Genomic DNA, 22235 nt, shown 5'->3' on the forward strand with positions numbered 1-22235 from the left:
CGAAATCGAGTTCCAGTTTGAATGTCGGGTCAGAGATCAAAAGTTAGAGTTAGCTCCTACGTCAAGAATTTGGTTAGATCTCATATCAATCATTGGGGTTGAACCTCATATCAGTTTTCGGGGTTGAAACCCAATTTTGGTGTTGGATTTGAGTTTCAGTTCGGGTGTCGAGTCGAGTTTTGATGTGGGTGCCATAAATGTGATCGGGTCACAATTCGAGTGTCGGATCCCAAGCCGAGAGTTGGGGTTAGCTCCTACTTTAGAGAATTGGGGCCAGATTCATTGAGGTCGAATCCTGATTCAAATGTCAGGGTTGTGTCTTGAATCGATTATTGGGGTTTATTTCATGTTACAAACTATTTTTTAAAAAGTATTTTCTACTCTCTAGCTAAAAAGAAAGATACTTTCTGGAAAATATATTTTATTTACCAACCAAACAATAGAAAATATTTTTCACTCACCAACCGAACATAAGAAAATAAGTTAGAAACTGACTTGTTATTCCAAGAAAATATTTTTCTTCATATCAAATATACCCAAGTAAAATTAAGGAATAATGTAAGTGCATTCTAAAGTTTTGACTCGTGACATATAATATAAAGCTTATAATATAGTATTATTCCTTTTGGTAATAAACATATATTTTTTAGGGAGAATGCACAAGTACCCCCCTAGACTATGACCGAAATTTCAGTGACACATCTTAACTATACTAAGGTCTTATTATCCCCCTAAACTTATTTCTTTATAATTATATACATCTTTTGTCTTACGCGGCACACTCTATGACCCCACGCAATTGAGACGCGTGAGAGATACTTTAATGCCACGTAAGCCAAAAAGGTGCAAAAAATTACAAAAAAAATTAGTTAAGGGGGTAATAAGACCTTACTTTAGTTAAGGTGTGTCTCTGGGATTTCAGTCATAGTCTAGGGGGTACTTGTGCATTTTTCCTATTTTTTATATACTAAGGGGTCGTTTGGTTCGAAAATAAGTTATGCTGGGATAAGTAATGATGAGATAAGTTATGTTGGGATTAGTTATACTGGGATGAGTTATAGTGAGATTAGTTTTTATTGCTTGTTTGGTTTATTGTATTATAACTAATAAATATTGAATACTTTCTAAGAATTAGTTATTTATTTTCAAAAGTGCCTCTATTTTATTTACCTTTTTATATGTATTTATTTTTATAGAGGTTTAGTTATTTACTCCTAAAAATAAAGCCAGATGAATCTCAATAATTGATAATTTTACGATTAACAAGATTCAAAGTTAGAGCAATCTATTAAGGCTAGTGGGAAGCCTCTTTTTTTTACTGTAATAAGCAAAACATAGATATATATAAATGAATCAAAATAGGAGTCAAAACTGCACCAATACAATTGTCACGCTCCGAGCCTACACCCTAGGCAGGACTGGCACTCGAGAATCATTGCTGGCCCAAGCTAACCCTTGGTCTGACTTACTTACTCAGTGGAAGACTTTGAGCGTTAAAAAAAGGATCCACATGCTAAATAACTCAACTGTCTCAAATTAAACTCATAATGTTTTTAAAATAAACATTTAACTTAGCCAAAATGAAAACTCAAATCTGAAATAAGCCAATAACAAAGTAAAGACATATGAACTAATTGATTGTCTATCTATGAAGCCTCTAAAACTGAGATGGATCTCGGGACAAGCATCACGACATCCTAATGAACTAAAATATAAAAAGGATCCTCCGAAAATCTAGGAGGCTCACCTAAGTGCTCAATCGGATAAACAAGGCGTTGGATGTTAATCCTGGTTACCTGCGTCTGCATCATAAGACAATGCAGGTCAACTGACATTAGTACATTGAGTGTACGAGTATGCGAGTTGGAATGCTAAACATAACATAAGCTTGTAAAGAGTATGAAAGAAACACTTACCTGGGTTTTGCTTAACTCAGTTGATTTCAACATAAAGTAGTGTAAATAAATGCAGTATAAAGAAAAGCTTTAGAACATGATTTTCAACTCTTTGTATTTAGAAATATGATGACGACTTTGTATGTATGCAAAGATACAATAAAAATACAAATATTTCTAATGTATATAAAAATAAAAAATACTATTGTGGGAGTTTCTCTAACCGACAATCATCACATAAGAGCTATTGTGATTATACACGCTGTTACGGTCTTCCAATACCTTGCCATGAATATAGAACCTAAACTACTAAGTGGATACACTAGTCTATGCTAAAAAGCACTATAGGATCATCTAAAAAGTATGACTCTTTTCTACCAATGGTGGCTACATGGTTTATGGCAACTAAGAGTTTTCTGAACTCTCCCCCATATCGATGCTCAATACTACTCCCAAAATATACTAGCTCTTTATGTTTAAAAACACAACTTCTTTATGTGATTTAACATAATGGCTCAAAATTTAATTCAAAGGTTATCTTGTAAATCTCAGTTTCTTCTCTTGCTTAATTGTGAAACATTTTCTCTTTATCTGAAAATCAGCTCAAAGGATCTTTACTGACAAACTAGCTCAAAGGGTCTTTACTGAAAAACTATCTCAAAGACTCTTTACTAAAAAACTAGTGTTGACACCCAATATTAGACCTCCACAATGTATATTAATCATCGAGTTTCTTCAATTTTGAATGATCTGAAATAATTAATTTTATAAAATTCAAAATATCTTTGAAGTTATTTCTAAAGTAATTTTGTCTTTTCTATATAATTTTTTAAGTAATATGTAGGTTTTTTGTAATTTTGTACATAATTAGTATAATTTATAAACATTTCGAAAATCATCTCAAAAATATATTAATTTTAGTAAGTATTTTGTTAAGTTAGTTTAGTTTAAATTATTCATAGTTTTAAATTAATTAGTCTACAATTAAGTTAATTATTTGATTTCGTTAATATTAAGGAGATCTTTAATTAATTAATATCAATTTGTCTTATTTAATTACTAGCGAATCTATCTTAACTAACTCAAATTGGCTAAGTTTTTAATCCCCTTTCAACCAACCTAGCCAACCCAATATTTTCAGCAGCCCATTCTTAATTCAATATTCCCAGCCCACTGCATTACTCCAGAAAATCCACTTAGCTGACCCAATCTCTTAATGATTCGACCCAATTCCTTCATAAGCAAAGAAACCCAGTTCAACGTTAGCAACAACTTCCAAACGTCAATGAGAACATTTCACAACCACACAACATCAAAATTCACGGAGAACACGTCAAACACACGACATGAGAGCAAATCACGTTCCCAATACTATTTTCTTTTGTATTTCTCGCTCCCTCGACAATCCGTACATGAGCAGTGCCAAATAGAGTGATCTCATCGCCTCTCTCGTTCTAGCGTCGTTATCGAACCTCAACAATCCATTGCAATTTGTTGAACTTGGTACTATTTCCAGCTGGCTGAGCCTTATCCTCAAGGGAATTCAAATTTCAAATTTGGAATTTCATAAAAAAAATCCCTCCCATTTTCCCCCCAATTCAACCCTAAATTCCTCTTATATAAACTTCTTTTTCTTCTTCATTGGTAGAGGTTGGCATTTCTTAGTAAAAGAATTCTACAAAAAATTTTAGTTCACGAGAGAAAAGAAAAAAGAGGAAAAGATATAGACAAGATATAGAGGTGAATGTTCAGATATACATAAAAAAGGAGTAATACGTATGAAACTAGGTAAAGGTTTATTACAAGGATTCAGAGTCTAGATTTAGGAGTTTTCCCCCTTCGTTCTCGGCACACTAAAGCTGGTCGGAACTTGACTTGATGGTAATACAGCTCGCCTCAAGTCGTGGTCTCAGTCCGCTGCTCCGATTTAGAGCATGTGACCTAACAGCCAAGGCGTTTGGGCCTATTACAAGACCACATTGTGTCTATTTGGCCCATCGGTCAACATAACAATCATGTTTTTATGTGATTAAATTTGTAGGATGTATACATCTTTTCGCAAAATATTGTCTCTTGGGTTAGAGAATTAGATTATAGCTTTATTCTAATGAAGAAGGAGCAAGTTATCATTGCAAACAAAAGCTTGGACATCCAAAGATGAAACAAGAAAAATCAAGAACGAAGGATTTTTCCTTGAAAGCTTAGTTTAGGATTGTACCGTTGCGCGAGATTGATTATTTTGTATCCAGTTTCACCTATTATGTATCCCCAATTAGTTTATTCATAAAATTTGTATACATTTGACTTTTGGGGGAAGAGAATATTTCAAATGACGTACACACCCCTCAAATTGTTAAGTCTACCTTTGCGCCAATGGGTCACATATTTGTTTAGAAGGCGCAATATTTATTTATGGGTTATAACTATTTGTATGATTATGTTGCTTTATTTGGAGATATTCTAGCCCTATTATTCTTGAAAAAAATTATTTTTCTAGTTACCTTTAAGCACATATATTGAGTCACTATTAAAAGTCCGTCCAAATGCTCTTCGAGTCTTTAGTTTCCAAACAAGAATTCAAACTTCAATTTTTCAAATCTTACTCATATCAGAAAAAAATTTGCCGTCTCAAATCAAAAGAGATTCAAGTTTGGTCGAACTACGTAGGACCTGAATTCTCCCTTGTGAAATACGTAGGCTGTCTTTCAAGGCTCGATCTCCATTTTTGAGAAACACTATCTTTTCCAATTCTTGCAAAGAAATTAGAGTTACATCTCAATCAAAAATCAGAAGTACGACAATGAAATATCTAATCCACTTTGTCTCGACTCAAGTCGACATTTCCATTAACTAGGCTTAAAATCAAATAGATAAATTCCTCTCTATTTAGTCATTTCTCTATATATGTGGGCTTGTTTATCTTCAAATGAACCAACTCTTATGTGTTTATAGTACTATGTGTGATATTTTGTATTATTTATCATTAACCTAGACGAACACATTTGTCTTTGAGTTGTTTTTCTTTGTCAAGTACTCAAAACTAATATTTGTTGAGAAAATGGCTGAACATCCATACTTGACAAGGTCCAAAGACCCCAAAGATTCCTTCTCTGACCAATATTTGTCAAAAGGCAAAGAGAAAATGGTTGAAACTGTCGAGAATACTGATTTGACTGAAATCACAGTGAATGATTCGATCGCTGCTGAACAAAACAAGTTCATTGCACAATTATTCCAATAGGTTGCTGAAATGAGGGATGAAATGGATAAGACCCGAGATTGACGAATTTGGCTATCATTGCCAATACTCCTACTCCCGATAACAAAAGTCTTTCACTCCATTTTCCTACTTCGAATCCAACATCTGTAGCCACCGCTACGATTTCAAAACCTCCCATCATCGACTTAACCACCCCTAATCTGCATCATGCTAGCTCTTCATACCAAAAGTTACCAATTCCTCAAAATCCAAATGCCAACATTTTCCAGAATTTTCCTTTAGTCCATCAAATCCATACTCAAATTTTTCAAAACCCACCTACAACTCAACCCATACCTCTAAACAACCACATTTCATCTTCCAATATCGCCAGAATCATATCCTTCCTCTACTACACATTTTGAACTCGAACATTATGAGAAGAAGGAAAAGGAATGGAAGGTCATAAAAGGAAATACTAAGCGAAGCATCAGAAAGGAAGTTATGAATGCAATGAAGGACTACCAATACACCCCAGACATTATGGGGTTGAATTATGAAGATTTGTGTCGCCATCCACATTTGGAGCTTTCAAAAGGTTCTAAAGTACCAAAGTTGATACTTTTAGTGGAGTTGAAAATTCTTTGACTCATTTGAGGGCTTATTGTGATAAACTTATTGGAGTAGAGTAAGATGAAGCTTTGTTAATGCGGCTTTTTAGTCGAAGTCTGAAAGGAGAAGCTTTAGAATTGTTTATTTCTAAAGAAATCAATCAGTGGCCAAGTTGGAACTCTTTGGCTAAAGACTTTATTGAAAGGTTTGGTTATAATGTAGAATTCATTCCCGATCGATACTCTTTGGAGAGAATCAAACAGAATTCTACTGAAAACTATGGAGAGTATGCTTACCATTGGAGAAGAGAGGCCGCAAGGTTTAGTCCTCCCATGACTGAGAGAGAGATTATTGAAGTCTTCATGCGCATTCAAGAGCTGGAGTACTACAATAGGATGTTGCTCATTCTAGGAGGAAAGTTTAGTGAGATAGTCAAGGTTGGTGAAACTATTGATGATGGTCTAAAGACCGGAAAAATCATCTGAATGACTATCCAAGACGAATCCTTAGGACCATTAAGGAGGAAAAGGGAAGATTTTTCCTCTATCTTATTTGAATCAAGCCAGAAGTAAAAAAGGCATGCCAGTCTCAATGTTGCTTAGATAAAAGAATACGTTCTTGCATCACTTTTTTTGTAGAAAGCTTACCCTTTAGCTCCAGAAAACCCTTACTCCATCCAACAAAATCATCCAAATTACCAAGGTCCATTGTCAAATTACCCAAATGCTCAACCAAGTTACCAAGCTACATTGTCAGATTACCCAAATACCCCTCATAGTTACCAGTTTCACAATACAAAAATTTCCAAACACCAGCACCTACTCGCCAAAATCTTCTTAGTTATCGCCAAGTACCTCCATCTTCACGGAATAATTACAATCTTTCTTGTCAGGAGTTTTTGAAGAAACCTCTCGAGTCTTTACTCTTTTGGTTGAAAGTTGAACCCAAATATTTTAGAGATTGAAAGTGGCTGGTCTGATACGAACAATTGATCCTAAAAATGTTAATGTCAATTCCAGACTTTACAAGAATAATCTTTATTGTGCTTACCATTCAGAGGGTGCTGGATATACCATTGAGAATTGCATCAACTTGAAGCATAAAATTCAATACTTGATTGATCAAAGAATTTTCACCATTCAAGTTGGTACTTCCAATGAAAATGGTGATTCACTGTGGAATCGTAGAGGATTCACCATTAATATGATTGAACCAAAGTCTCAACCTCTCTATCAAAACCCCTGAAATGATTGTCAAATGCCTCTCCCTCGGCAAGGACATTATGATCCCCCTCGTCCATGTCTTGAGAAGAAATCTGCTCGAAAGTTTACTCCTCTCATTGAAAGTCGGACGAAGTTGTTTGAGAAAATTGTCTGCGGTAGGCCTTATCATCCACTTGGACCCAAACCGATTGAAAGTAGTTTAACGTTTTATAGATCGGATCATAGGTGCGCATATCATTCTAATTTTGTTGGACATGATACTAAAGACTCTATTAACCTGAAGCACAAGATCCATGACTTGATCGACCAGAAAGTGGTCAGGACCTTTATACCCAAGGTCAACAGTAACCATTTTCCAAACCATGGAGGTGACACTATCAATATGATATAGACAAAGGATGAATGGTGCATGATAAAGGCGATAGTTCCAACTGGCCGTGTCAGCCTTGAGAAAATTGTAGCTTCTTCGAGCTTAATTGAGAAACACAATTTTATGAGCATGACACCCCATCAAAATTTTCTTCTGTGTCAAGAGAGGGTCAGAACAAGAAGGGGATTAATCATGTTCTACCGAAGTCTTTGCCTCATTTATGTCAGTCCTTTCTGGTAGATGAATATTCCAAAAGAATAGAGTCACCACTTAACTTTTTTGTTTTGTTGAGTTATTAGCTTTCCATTCATGAATTTGTGTGAAGTCGTCATATGTTTTTAAAGATGTAATATGGGATGAATCCTTTGTCTTTGTGTTTACAAAGTTCTCAATGTATAGCTTTAGCATGCTTTTATTTGGTGTTATGTCTCTTACAATGAAGAATGCAGGTCATATATTAGATTTAGCTTTGGTAAAGTTTAATTTTTGAGTCTTATGATTTCCATTTAAAGGTTCTCTAGTACTAGTTTGTATATTTAAAGCTTGACAAAGTAAGTTTCATTACTTATCCTTTGGTGTTCAATTAGATAATGATTATTAAGAGTTAACATGTGAATGGTTTAGGACTTATTCATATCAGTGTGTGTTGAGGTATCTCATTATTGTTAAAATTCACATAGCTTTATGGAAATCATGTGATTTGTTTCAAATTTTTCATGGTTAGAATCCTAATCTTTATCGTTTATTTTTCTTGCATGAACCCCTCGGTTTGAGTCCATTCGACTCCCTCTTATTCCTCTCTTTGCATCTCGAGTTGGTTGAAAACTCAATTCTCATCTTGAGTCAGCCCGTTTATAGAGAAGTCAAAGGACAAGTTGGAAGCTGCAAATAAAGGCTAGAAACTGAAGTTACAGAATCTGGAACCGGATATAGGCTGAGCTAAATCCTGTATAGGACCCATATACGATAATATACCCTTGGTGTATATCGTTTCATTTGAGAGTGAAAAGTGGGCCAAAAGTACAAGCCCTTTGCAACAATGACAGATTGAAAAAGAAACTAAATGGTTGAATTTCTAGCTTACCCATTATTTAGCATAGGACAGGTTGGGCCTTAAGGGCCCATATTTTGATCTTATTCTTCTTTCCATCTATTATTTATTTGCATATTAACTCTAATTTTTTTCTTCTTCTCCTCAGCTTATGTTTTCTTTTGCTTGGTTTGAATTTTAACTAAGTCCCCAAAATAGTTATTTTCTCTTTTGTTAGTTGAATCATTCAAGTCCTTATGGATACTTTATCCACTTAGCCGCTTTTTCAAATGAAGTTATTTTTCAATAATATTTGTTGAGTTTTTTTTAAAAAAAAATATATAAGTAGCTTTGCTAATCACAACTTGATTTATATATTTTTAAAATAAGTCATTTTAATCAAATCATCGGTCAACCGCAAGTTAGCAGACATTTCGAGAGTCTAACACCTTCTCGGAACGTACATTGAACTTCGAACCCTTTTATTTTTAAATTTATTTTTACTAGCTTAAATTCTTTTGAAAACCTAAATTACTTTACAAGTTTTAACTAAAAGTGCTTACAAAAAGTTTATTCATAAAAGTTATGTTTTTGTAATTATCTCTATTTTCTTTATATTTTTTCGCATGTTTAACTATTTAGATATAAGGGTTCTCCTACTTAGGTGTTAATGTGGATGCCTGCACGGCCCAGTGGATTGGGTCGTGACAGGAGATCACTGATATTATAAATGCCCTATACTCAATAAAAATAAGAGCGAGTGCGGTATTGCTACACAGCCACTGCGTACTAGTAGGATTATACGTCTATCCCACTAAGTGAAAAATATAAATAAGTCATTACAACATCATAAACGGGCATACATCGATCATATACAATATCAATTATCATTTACCAGTAACGTACAATTTAACATGCTTTAATAAGAGAACCACACCACAACCACTCTTAAGGTCCACTTGTGCAATGCATGAATGAAGTCTCATACCCCCACTCCCACTAAGTTGAACTCTATGAGAAGTCATAATTCATGGGTCATGTTCATGTTCATGTTCATGACAATAAGTCAATATATAACAAGTCAATGGTCCTCTCATATAATCCAAACTCAAACTGTTAGTGCACCAGTTCGTGGTACCTAATCCAATATTTATGGCAGAACTTGGTAAACGATCCCATGTTTATACTGGAACGTGGCAATCGATCCCAATTAATTATGCCAGAACGTGACAAACAATCCCAATAAGTTATTTTGAAATGTGGAAACGGATCCAATCCACACCCCACAATCATAATCACAATGTATATTTCACAATAATCATACAATTAAGAATTAATTAATGGCATATAGTTATTCTTCATACTCATTTACAACTAATGTGATTAATAATGAAACATTCACATACATATATGATTCATAATGGAGCAAGAAAAAACATATAACGCACAATCATGAAATCACAACCATCACTTACCTCAAATCCAAGCTTAGATCCCCTAAGGCACTCAAATCGTCCTTTTTCGGATACTTTCCGCTTGTTCTAGGTATACAAACAATTAATATTTGCAAGGATCAACAATCAATGGTCTAATTATCCGGATTATAACAAATCCAATAACACTAGACCAAACCCTTGATCCCTCACACTCAGGATAGTGATTTTTCCACCATAAATTTCAGATCAAAACACTTCCCTCTCAATATTAACCTAAGAAAATAGGTTCTACGGATCAAAAAATGGATTCGGGGAGTGAAAACCTTACCTTTAGCCTCAAGAATGGTGTAAACTGTTAAGAAAACTCTTAGGTTTGTTTCTTAGCTCTCAAAGTTGAAAAGTACAAAATAAAACATTTTTGGATTTATTTACGACTTTAAATCGTATATGCCCCGACATGGCTGCATTCACCCCTCTATTATTGCCTTGCCCTAGCGGCTTGCACGAAATTAGTGAGCAAAATTGATAATTCCAAGATCATATTTCATAAGACACCTTTAACCAATGATACTCAGAAAATATTGTTCGCACCAAGATCAATTTTGGGAATTCTATTCGTTCGAATTCAATTTTGTAAAGTTGTATAGGTTCCTTAACGCCTTATCCATCCACTCATATGATCAAATTCATTAATAGATCTCTCATTTTTTTCCAGATTTCCCAAAACCTCACTGATTGCGATTTGCTCCAAATCTGGACTAGACTAGAAAATCTTAAGTTGCTACGGGAAAGTTTTCTTGCCCCAATTCTTTCCCTATTGGATTTTCTCAAACGACGAAAATCAGGTCGATACAGGGAAGACTTTGGATGACATAATAGGTAGGCTTGAAAATTTTTAGGGGTACAAAAAGGTAGGCTTGAGATGCTTAGAGTGGTTAGAGAGTCAAATGTTTAATGGTAGAGTTGACAGATGAATAAGGTAGAAGGCTAGGATCGAATTGTAATAGTTTATGAATATTATACTTTAGATGATGAAAGCATGTGGATAGATACTTGGGTGGTGTAACTTTCATATTGCATGTTCCCTTCTAAATGTTGACTTTATATTATGCGGCGGGTTTGATTCGATTGATGATGCTTACAAGTACGTGTTGTTTGTAGTGATGCTACTCTTATTATGCCATTTAGCATAGTTTAGTTATAGGTTCAATGATGTTTCATAGGTGAAAAAGATGATGTTCACCAACAACTTTCATTATCCTTTCTTATGGTGGGAAATGTGTCTTATTTCTTTTATAAGTTGTACTCTTAAAGCTCTTGCAACTGTTTAGACTAGTTTTTGGGGTGTTAGTATGTTTCCTTGTGAATAACTTTGGAGTTTTAAATGAAGTTATGGTAATTTCATATAGGGCGTTAACTTATGATTTGTTTATTTTTCTACATTTTATAATTGGTTTGGGTTGCGGGTTCTCCTATCTAGGTGTTTGAATAGGTGCCCACACGAACCAGTGGCTTGTGTCATGATAGGTATTTAGTAAAATATAGTTATTGCTCTTTCCTATGCATTTTAAGACAGTGACAATATCAATGGAACTCATTTTTCTCATTTTTTTGACATTTTTCTAACTTTTTTTAATCGTAATTTTTGGTTAATTTATGCTATTAATTAAGTATAAATTAGGCAAATCACATATTATAAAAAAGAAATTACTTCCTATCCCTACTCTTTCATTTAATTATCAAAAATCTCCTTTTTTTTTAGTGTTTTTCCCACATATCACACGTACGTTTCTTTCTTCAACCAATCAGTCATAAACATCTAACTAAACTATAATTTTTAAATTTTAAATTGTGAAACCTTCTTCCCGTTCTTTGAAAAAATAATAAAAGTTTGATCCAAACAATTTTGAAATGCAATTTTGTGAAGATTCTAAATGAATATTTTCATCTTGTTAATGCATTCTGGATCATGGAAAAGTGATGTTAAGTACGAGCGATACAGAGTTGGAGATAATATTTCGTTCGTAAATCTTATTTCAGCAATTGTAGCTAAATTGGGTATTGATGAATTGAAAAAAAAATAATCGAGATCAGATACTTTGTTGAAGGGAATTTGTCTCCACTGTGTATTCAGAATGATATGGGGGTGAAATTATACATAGAAATGAAGAAACATGAGGTAGGATTCAGTATGTATCCACTATGCATTGACACATAGGATAAAAGTGATGAAGATATACAAAATTTTGATGCAACAACAGGTGCAATTGTTTGTGTTGAAGGTGAAAAAAGGGAAGCAAACATGTACTTTCTTCCTCAAAGATTTTTGATGCTTGTTTTTTAGAAGAACTTTTATGCTTCACTCTAATAATTCTTAATTTTGATACTTTATGAAGTACTTTTTGGTTACTATTTTATGATGCAATAAATGAAAAATATTATGTTTTCAATTCTGGTTACATTTTTTATTCTTAATATTTGATAAAGTTAGTTTGATATACATTGTTGTGTGTCTGATACTTATTTGTTTCTAAATTTTGTATGAGATAGAATAAAAGTATCAATAGTTGTGATGTCCGTCAAACTTAAAAGAGACGACATCTAAAAAAGTATCATTTGAAGCAATGATACATCATATACATAATATCTTCTTTTAAATTTTGTATCTACTAATAATAGAATATCGGATGTTGTATATTTTACCAATAATATATATCATATACATACAATTTTTATATTTGAGGACGCAATTGTGTTTCATTTGCATAATAATTTTCTAGAAATTTAATAGCAACTTAAAAAAGTTAGAGTAATTTTGGTATCAAATTGTGTATTTGATACTTAATATCTTTGTAACTTTGGCATGAGTATACTAAATCATATCAATTTGTGATGTTTGAAGCACCTAAGTATCATATACATAATATTGATTTAGTAATATATGTGGTGATTTGTACCAATCTTATAAGATATAATTTGTACCATGTTGTGTGAAAATAAAATTTTGTTATTTCTGAAAACAATATTGTATCATATATTTAATAATTTTGTGGAAATTTGTATCGATTTCAGTTTCACTGTAATATAAGCTGAAGTGATATATATAATACTTATGATATAAAAAAGTTAATAACGTATTAAAATGTATTTAAAACGATTTTAAAAGCGACCTAAAAACTCTTCAAATTTAGACGTAAGAGTTACTTAGAAATATAATGTTAACCTGGAAAAAAATAATCCAGAACACTTAAGGTATTTTTACTACTATTCAACATTATTCAGTTCATCATCTGCCAATGTAATGAAGAAGACACCATTTATCCTTGTAGGATCATCATTCTTGCTAACGTATTTCGCCTTGGCCTTATAGGTACCATATTTCCATAACGGTATTGCATACATTGAGCGAAGATATTCACTTTTGAAAGGGATTGATGGGGCATTCAATTCGCCGATAAAACATTTAGCAAAAACAGCTACATACGTTCCGCAGTCACTGCAAACAAAAAGAAGATATATTATGAATTGAATGAAACGTGTAAGTAAAGTTGGGTGAATACAATACCGACAGGCCATCACTCTTTTGTTGCATAATATCTCGAGCAAATACACCTCAAACGGATGTTGTGGACCCAATAATTCATCAGTTTTGTTGTATTTATATGAATCCAAAGCTACCGAATCATATTCAGCAATTCCATAAACATAAATGATGTTGATCAGTCACTAAATCGATAAATGATGCATATAGAACTAAAAGGGAAAAGCCAGACATTGATTCAAAATATTATGTTTCAAATCATTTTATACTGTATGATAACAATACATGACTGACACACAAAATCAACATTTAAGAAATTTGAGGCCGCAGAAAATTGGACGCCTAAGGCAGTAGCGTAAAAATTCATAGGCAAGAGCCGGTCTTGCTATGACCAACATTTGTATTTATCCATTTTCCTTTTTTTTTATTGACATTTTTGATTAATTAGTGCTATTAATTAAAGGATAACTCCTAAACCTCATAAAGCTCAATTAAACATGCCAACCCAATGCAGTAAAAACTCAATTAAAACTTGCAGCCCCCGTTGAAATGTCCCTTCATTATGATTTAAGTCTATTTACGGTAATAATCCAATTAGGCATGTGATTAATGACTAAATACTCATTTATTTATAATTACTCTAATCTACTTTTGTTAGTTGAAATGTTATGTCACTAAAGAAAGCCATCTCTAAAGCACATCAGTCTTTCTTTCATTCCATGATTTTTCTAAATTTTCATTATTATTAACATTAAATATTAATTTGCTCTTTTTCCCTTGGAAAAATTCTGTCCTAAAAATAAATATTCATTCTTTTTTATTTTGTTTTTTTATTTCCAAAATTATTAATTTTTATAGTGTGCTGGTGCAAAAATTTATTTGTTCGAAAATAATGTAGATTGGCATATTATCTTTAGCAATTTATCAAATTGTTATTTTTATTATTTACTGCAGGCTTATATATAATTATAATGTGAATTTAAATGAAATAAATTTATTTTTATGGGGTAAATGACCGATCATACATTTTAGAAATAATTATACTAATTTCACATTGAATTTTGAACTTTTTACCCATTTGAAGAAGGAAAAATTGTATATAATAGCAAACTATTAATTCAAATTAAATGTTATAAATATATTTTGATTTAGTTGTACTCTATAACAAACTATAGCTATTTTCGCCACTCTCCTTGGTTGAATCTCGCTCGTCACTCTCGTTTAGTGGCAGTCTCTCTCGCTTTTTATACAAACACAAATGTATAAAATCTATTTGTGTTTGTAAAAAGCAAGAGGAAATTGTATAAATACATATATTTTCGCTCCCCTCTCTCAAATCTCGCTCGCCACTCTCCCTTATCTCGCTCGCCAACTTCACCTCTCTTGTTTATACAAAAAGAAACGAAATATATAAATTGTGTTTTTGTTTGTATAAAGCGAGAGAAAATTGTATATACACATGCAAATACATATATTTTCGTCCTATACACTTATAATTATACAAGAAAAATATTCCCCTGTCAAGTTTCTTTTGCCTTTCTCTCTTCTCGTTTTATACAAATTCAAATTATATATAATTTCTTTCTTTCTCGTTTTATACAATTCGATTCAATTGTATATTCTCTGCCGAAATCTCTTTTGACTTTCTCTCTTTCTCATTTTATACAAATTCAAGTTATATATAATCGTCATATACACTTATAATTATACAATATAAATATTTCCTTGACCAAGTCAAAGTACACAATACCCAAAATTGGGCCAGGGCCACGAAGAGGTTGTTTACTGCATTACCCACCCTCAGCTTATTCTTTTGGCATAAGTTGAGGTGCACATGTCCAAAGAGGGACCAGGGCCAACACATTATTCCCAGAAAAGATCAATTGGGATGAAAAAGAAATGTCTAGTTTAAGCTCAAATCATTTGGATCAAAGAGGGATTCCTTTTATTCAATTTTTTTTTGTTTTTTTAGACTACAAATTGGTTGTATTGAACAAGGGCCTATGATCATTTCCTAATTGTCTATTATAGCTTACTTTTAGCAGGACTAATCAGGCAAGTTCTAGCTCAATACAAATAGTGGACTATTCAAATTTTCCTCACACTTTCTTGACATCTCATTACTCTACCAGATTATCAGAAACCTAGTTCGAATTTTAGACTTAGGGTCATGCAGTGGTGTATCTCTATATCATGCTTAGAGCCACACATTTATCAATTACTATGCCTAGTCATGCATCATTTTCATTACATCGGGATATCATTTTTTGTTTTAGCCATCATGCCTCAGAGTTATACTATGTATACAAGATATAGACATGGCGGTTCAACAATAAAAATAATCAGTCTCTTGTGGAAAAAAAAGCACATACAAGAAAACCCCAAAAGAGTATCGTGAATTGGGCTACTCAGACTTTACCCTAGCACTCACTTTCCATTTACCCCCCCCCCAACAAAAAGATATGCAATTGTCCCAAAATGCATAAAAAAACAGAAATATGAGAGTGGTAGGTAAAGCAAACCTGGGGCGCAAAGCGCTGGCGATCAGCAAGCTGGTGGGTCCGGTTCCCCGAAACCCACTTCATATGTAATATGAACACCCTCAGTAGTGTCCTCATCAGCAACAGCACTATCAGTAGTGCCTCCTGCTGTCGCCACATCTTTGGAGCTAGATGCCCCAGCAGCTGACTCTGCAACCCTGATCCGACGCGCCTCCTCATCAGGCTCTCCTCGCAGCCTCATCTCACGACGCTCCTTCTGTGCTCTAGCCTCATACTCCTCTCGACCCTTGCGCCTCTTAGCATGCTCTCGAGGAGGAGGTGATGGAATCTCAGAAGTGGCGAATAAGGCAGTCATCACTGTATCCTCAGCAGGCTCTGCAGAAGGGGCCTCAAACTCAGGCACCCTAGCTTCTAGGATCATATCAATTTCTTCTCGCAGACTCTCAACCGCAGCCTGAAGGGTCGACACGTCCACTTGAGGGGCTGGCCGGGCTAGCACCCGCAACTCAAAAGCATCCAAGCGCTGATGAACCTCAGCGATCTTCCGCCTTGTGTGCTGGACCATTTTACGCTCCAAGCGCTCCTCCGCCTCAGCAATAGACCTCTGCATCCAAGGCTGGATGTAATGCAGAAGTGTGGCCATCTGAGCCTCTAGTTTCTGGACTCTAGCAAGCAGGGCCAGAGCGGGGAACGGGGCTGAGCGAGAGGAGCTAGGGGCAGTGCTACTACTCGGGATAGACTCGACCGGGGTAGTGTCAGTGGTTTCAGAAGCAGCCTGCGTAGCCATTCGAGCATGTGCTACCGTATCCGCCATATTTTCACCAAGTGGAGGCAACTATGGAGTTGATTTTGCAAGATGAAAAGGTAAGATTAATTCAAATTTGTGTTTTTAATGTTATTCTCTACTTTTCTAATTCTATTATACACATTAATATTAATTTTAATGATTATACAAATTTTATTTGCATATAAGATGATCGAATACATGCTTCTATTGATAAGTTCACAATAAAATATTTCAGAAACAAGATTTATGATCATGATTTATGTCAGATGAAATATTTTGTCATATATCTTTATCACTCAGAATTTAAATCAAATTCTCATAAACACAAGCTTACATTCACTTAGAATACTATTATGACTGAAATTGAAGATTCATCTTTTTCACTGGATGTTTTTAAGCTACATACTTTTGAAGAAGTTGTAATCCAGAACAACATCAACGAGAATAAACTAATTGATAAGTAATAATTTTTTTATATTATTCTTTTCATTATTATATTTAAAATTTTAAATGTTATAACAAAAAATTCATTATTTTTTAAGATGTTGTTGGACATGCTGTTTCATATGGACCAATTCAATTGTCACAGCAAGGAGACAACAATTGTTCTTTCATGAATATTGTTGTAGAAGATGAAATGTAATTATCAATAATTTACATTTAATAGATATATACCATTATAAATTTATCATTTTAACAACATTGTTTACATAAGAGAAACAATTTTTCTGTCACTTTATGGGGTGATCTTGCCTTTCAAATGCAATCATATTTATCTGGATTTTAATAAATGTTATAATTTATTTTACAGATATCTATTCTATTCATACTTGTTGGTACCAGACCAAATTATGAATTAACGCAGATCTACCACAATCTTCTAATTTGAAAAACAAGTTTTACAACTCCTTCTGTATTATTAAGTACTCCAAATGAATTAGGATTAACAAATTATACAAATACAATTTTATGATAAATTTACAGGTTACTTGCATCTGGTAAATATGAGAAGGTTTTACAGACAAGTTCACAACGACATATTTCATTTTCAAAGGAGTTGTCTACATGAATGGTCTCTTTTAAATTTATTAGATATTTCCTTCAATGCAATGAAGTGAGTTGTATGTATTATACTACTAATTATAATCTAATTTTTTTTTCTAATACATATAATTGTCTAAATATTATGATTAACTCATAGGAGGCTACTAACTATTGGATTCCTGTAAAGATTTTTCCAATTTTTTGTTTGGAACTTGGTCACAGATAGTCATACTTGGCTTGAAGTAAGAGTGTAATAAAGTTTGATCCTCTGGGAGACAAATATTATTGCGTAAAATGCAATGTTGAATTATATATGTTATTCACAGGTTGGTCCAAACAATATAGGTGTTTAAAATTTAAATTAAATTTATATAACACTCTATTTTGTACTTTTTAGGTATCGACTTTAAATGCATGTTACTGATGACACTGGATTTATATCATTATTATTGTGGAATAAAGAGGTTCTACAACTAATTGGAGAGGTTGCCCAGTAGTTAAAGGCAGGATTAATAGGAGATGTTGACATGGGTTATCCAATAGAACTTGATGCTTTGATTGAGAAAAGGCTCATGTTTAAAGTCCAGATACAGGATTCAAACATTAACAAGAATGATAATGTTTACAAAGTAGTTCAGTTCATTGATGAAGAAGCATTAGTCAAGGAATATTGTAATCCTTCTACAATTTGAATGCAAGTTTCTATATTATTAAAATTTTAACTCTGATTTTCATTTAAATAAATTAACTATAATTGTTGAAATAGAAGGATCCAGTGAATGTGGTCAAAGCTATAATGAAGATAGTCTAATTGTGGTATATAATTTAATTCAACACATATTTCGTCTTTTTAACTTTTCAGCTTTTAAAACACAGTATGTTATTTTAAATTGTGCATTTTTACTATTCTAACACACATAAATTATTAAATTATGTATGTATATAAATTATTTTCAGACGCCTTTCAAGAAGAGCATTTCAGATTATGCTTCTTCACAAAATGAAGATGTGATTGATTTGACTGGAACGTTATATCCCAATAGTGGCAAACAAATTGGAGTTTGATCAACACATTCAGATGACGAGGGATTGAACGTCAAACTACCAAGTAACAAGCTATGCAAAGTTATAAAGGAGGAGAAGAAAACATAATTTTTTCAAATGGGAAATAGGCTTTAATTATTGAAGTTAGTTTATTTTAGAGTATTAAACTTACCCAATTATGTTTTAAGAATGTATTTCATTGTGTTAGGACTGATGTTTTTTTTTACTTCCTATATATGCATATGATGTTCTTTTAACTTTTTAACACGTGTTATCTTTGTGTGCTATATTATCAAGTATCAACTTATCAATATACTAATAGCTAAAATTGCAAGAAAATCTCAAATAACGATGTGTTAAATACAGATAATATTCAGAATGATGATACAAATAGTAACTACATACTTACCTTAGGTAGTCCATAGGCATCAATTGTCATTTGCAACAACACATTTGCGTAAAATATTTCATCCATTAAGCTATAGTATAAGTATATTACCTGATATATTTGTATTCATGATAAAATATCACACAGAAATAAATTGAAATAATGCCAAGAACAATGTTGATAATAGTATATCCATACTGACCTTAAGTAGTTCATAAAATTCAATTATCTTTGCCTCCAATACTTCTTCATTAAACAACCTCTAAGCAATCTACATAACATTAAAGGCAAATATATTAAAAACAAATTACAAACCTGCTTTTAATTAAAATGAATTAAGTTTGAAGTTGTGATATGATAACAATGTAAAAAAAAAAATTACAAATATCCAAGATATCATAAAACCAAGTCTATACTAATCACATAAAAATAACCATCTTTATAGATAATCAATAAAAAGGCTTAAATAAATATGAAAAGTGGTCATAAGTAACACCAGAACCGCCTTAACATGTTAGCTACCAGCATAGCTATATATTTCCTCAGGAAATCAAATAGTTACTGTCATAGGTAATCAATTAAAAGACGACTTTTACTAACTCTATGTCTTTCATTAATTGTTCATGCATGGAAGGAAGTAAAATTAGAGTTAAACTTTGAGTGGATCATACAAGGAGAAAAAAAGGATTACCTTACTCTATTTGTAACATCTCGCAATTTGGAATATCTAGGAAGAAGCTTAGAAGTTGAAATAGCCAGTTTTGAAAAGAATTAAACTCTAGAAATTTTCAAGTTAGGAAAAGTGAGTTTTTGATCAACTTGAAATGGCCATACCTTTTAGCTTAGGATGAGTTAGAGGTAGTTCTTGATATGGTTGGAAAGCCATTCGATAGAGATCGTTCCAGTGCGGTCAAGTTTGCGCGATTTCGATATCGTATGAGTGAGTTATGCCTTTCGAAAGTTGAGATGTTGAATTAAGAATAGTCCAATTCGGATTTGGGAAAGGCAAACTTGTCTTTTCCTTACCTAATTATTTTATGTCGTTTTTGGATAATAAATTGGGGTTTAAACCGACTTATTCAGTTTAGCTTTTAGAAAACAAGTTAGAGGTTTAAGAGAAGAGAAAAAGAAGAGGAGAAAAGAGGAGAGAGGAGAAGAGGAAGCAAGAATGTTCAAGATCGTCGAAGTTCGGCTTGTGGAGTTCTTCAGGGTTGATCCCTAAAAAGGTATGTGAGATCTTTTTGTGTTGGGTTAGTTCAACCACACACCAACTTGTTCAAATACAATGATTTTTAATTGTTACATGATAAAAAGTGAAGTTCTTGAAGAACATTCTTGAATTCTTGTTGGTTGAGTTGTTGCATGCCTAAAGTTGATTTGATTCGTGTTACCGGGTTATTTTTCTAATCAAATCTATTGGTTATTGAGGGAACATATGATCCTAAGTGTTTGGGAAAATAACCATGGAAGTTTAGAGAGTTTAGAATTGAAAACGGAGGAGAAAAGTTGAGAACACTTGTCCGTAGGGCCTTGGGGTGCCACGCCTCCCATAGCCCCACAGGACAATCTCTGTTCATAGGGACTTGGGGCGGCGCACCAGCCAGAGCGTCCAAACATGGCCTCTGAAGTTTGGGGCCTGGCGCCCCACGCCTTTTAGAGCTATAAGGACGTCAGTTCACCCCATTCTTTCCCTCACCTTTTCTTACTAGTTCCTAAGTAATGTAACCACGTTTCTTAGTTGATTCCAACACTCTAAGGTACATCTAAAAATCATGAAATCATCCATAAACATGAGATCATAAACCTTGAATCCATAATCCAATTCACGTAAAGTTAAGATCAAAGTCAAAGAAGTTAAGAAGTAAGTCGAAGCGAAGTTCTCAAGAGTTCTCAAGGGTCTTTAAAAACGTTTTAACTTTGTTTTAAGACTAAAGTTTCAAGCTAAGTAAAGAGTAAAGAGTTGAAATTCTTTTCTTCAAAAGTATATAAACTAAGTATCCCCAAAGAGATTTAAAATGTTTTCACATTTAAACAAGTAACGAAACTAAGTTTTCCAAAGAGCCTTCGGGTTAGTATCAGAAAAGAGTTATAGCTTTATAAAATGAATCAAGCAGAGAAACTGAGATTTCGAAGATAGCCTTTGAGCTAAGTTTTTTAGCATTAATCTCAAATCACAGGAAAAGTTATTTTTAAAACATACAACATAAGTATATTTCTCGGAGTAGTATTGAGCACCGATGTGGGGATGCGAGTTTCATATTAACTCAAGTCTCCATGAGAACCATGTAGTCATCATAGGTAGAAAAGGGTTATACCTTTAGATGAATCCTTTTCACAATAGACTAGTGGATCAATTAGGCAATTCAAGTCCATACTCTGGCAAGGTTAGGATGGTCGGGCAGCGTGGGCCGAGTAATGTTGTATAATCACTATAAATAATAAGTGATGATTGTCGTTTAGAGAAACTCATACAGTAGCAATAGCAAGATATATCTTTTATTATGACTATGAATTGACATCAGTTTATTTTTTTATCTTTTATACTCAGAAAGTTTACATAATGGTTTTAAAGAGCTTATCTTTATTATGCACTTGCTTTTAAATTGCTTAATATTGAAAAGAATTTAGTTAAGTATTCATGAGTTGAGAAGAGTCAAGGTAACTGTTTCTTTCATAATCTCTTTCAAGCCTATGCTGTTTTAGCAATCCAACTCGCATACTCGTACATTTAATGTAATGATACCAGTTGGCCTGCATCGTATCATGATGCAAACGCAGGTAACTAGGACCAGCATCCAGCGTGCCGTTGATCCACTAAGCAGCTCAGAGTCAGTTGGTGAGCCTCCCTTCATTCCGGAGGACATCTTTATCATTCAATTTTTATTTTTTAGTTTTCAGTTGTTAAGATGATTGGGGGTCCTGTCATAACATCCATCTTTATTTTAGAGACTTCATAGATAGATAGCGTTAGTTTCTTTGATGTTCTCAGATCTACTCATTTTCCTCAATGACTTCCCTTCAAAAATTAAGAAAAACATTTTTCAGAACTCTTCTTCAACTTCAAATTACATTTTTTTTGGCAAAAAAATCAATTTTAAATATATTTTCAATTTCAAAATATATATTTTTCATCGGATCCCTGATCCCCCATCCCACCCACCCACC

The 22235-nt window shown here is 33.3% G+C and overlaps 1 protein-coding gene and 1 long non-coding RNA gene across 3 annotated transcripts in view; both read right to left on the reverse strand.

Annotated features, from left to right (window-relative positions):
- Positions 1-12922: 12922 nt before the first annotated feature.
- Positions 12923-16255, reverse strand: LOC107021494. Its single transcript, XM_015222170.2, has 2 exons — positions 15829-16255; positions 12923-13261 (listed from the first exon to the last, which is right to left on the reverse strand). The coding sequence occupies exon 1, from the start codon at positions 16226-16228 to the stop codon at positions 15851-15853; it is 378 nt and encodes a 125-aa protein (XP_015077656.1). The 5' UTR covers positions 16229-16255; the 3' UTR covers positions 12923-13261; positions 15829-15850.
- Positions 16256-16344: 89 nt separating this feature from the next.
- Positions 16345-22235, reverse strand: part of LOC107021603 — a 13704-nt gene continuing 7813 nt past the window's right edge. Inside the window, exons 4-6 of one of the 2 annotated variants that reach the window (XR_001457048.2) lie at positions 19273-19341; positions 19092-19181; positions 16345-16642 (exon numbers count right to left, since the gene is read on the reverse strand). This is a non-coding gene — a long non-coding RNA (uncharacterized LOC107021603). The remainder of the gene's footprint in view (positions 16643-19091; positions 19182-19272; positions 19342-22235) is intronic. The other variant, XR_001457049.2, reaches the window with a different exon arrangement.

The sequence above is a fragment of the Solanum pennellii genome, chromosome 6 (genome assembly GCF_001406875.1).
Source record: "Solanum pennellii chromosome 6, SPENNV200".
Classification (NCBI taxonomy): Eukaryota; Viridiplantae; Streptophyta; class Magnoliopsida; order Solanales; family Solanaceae; genus Solanum; species Solanum pennellii.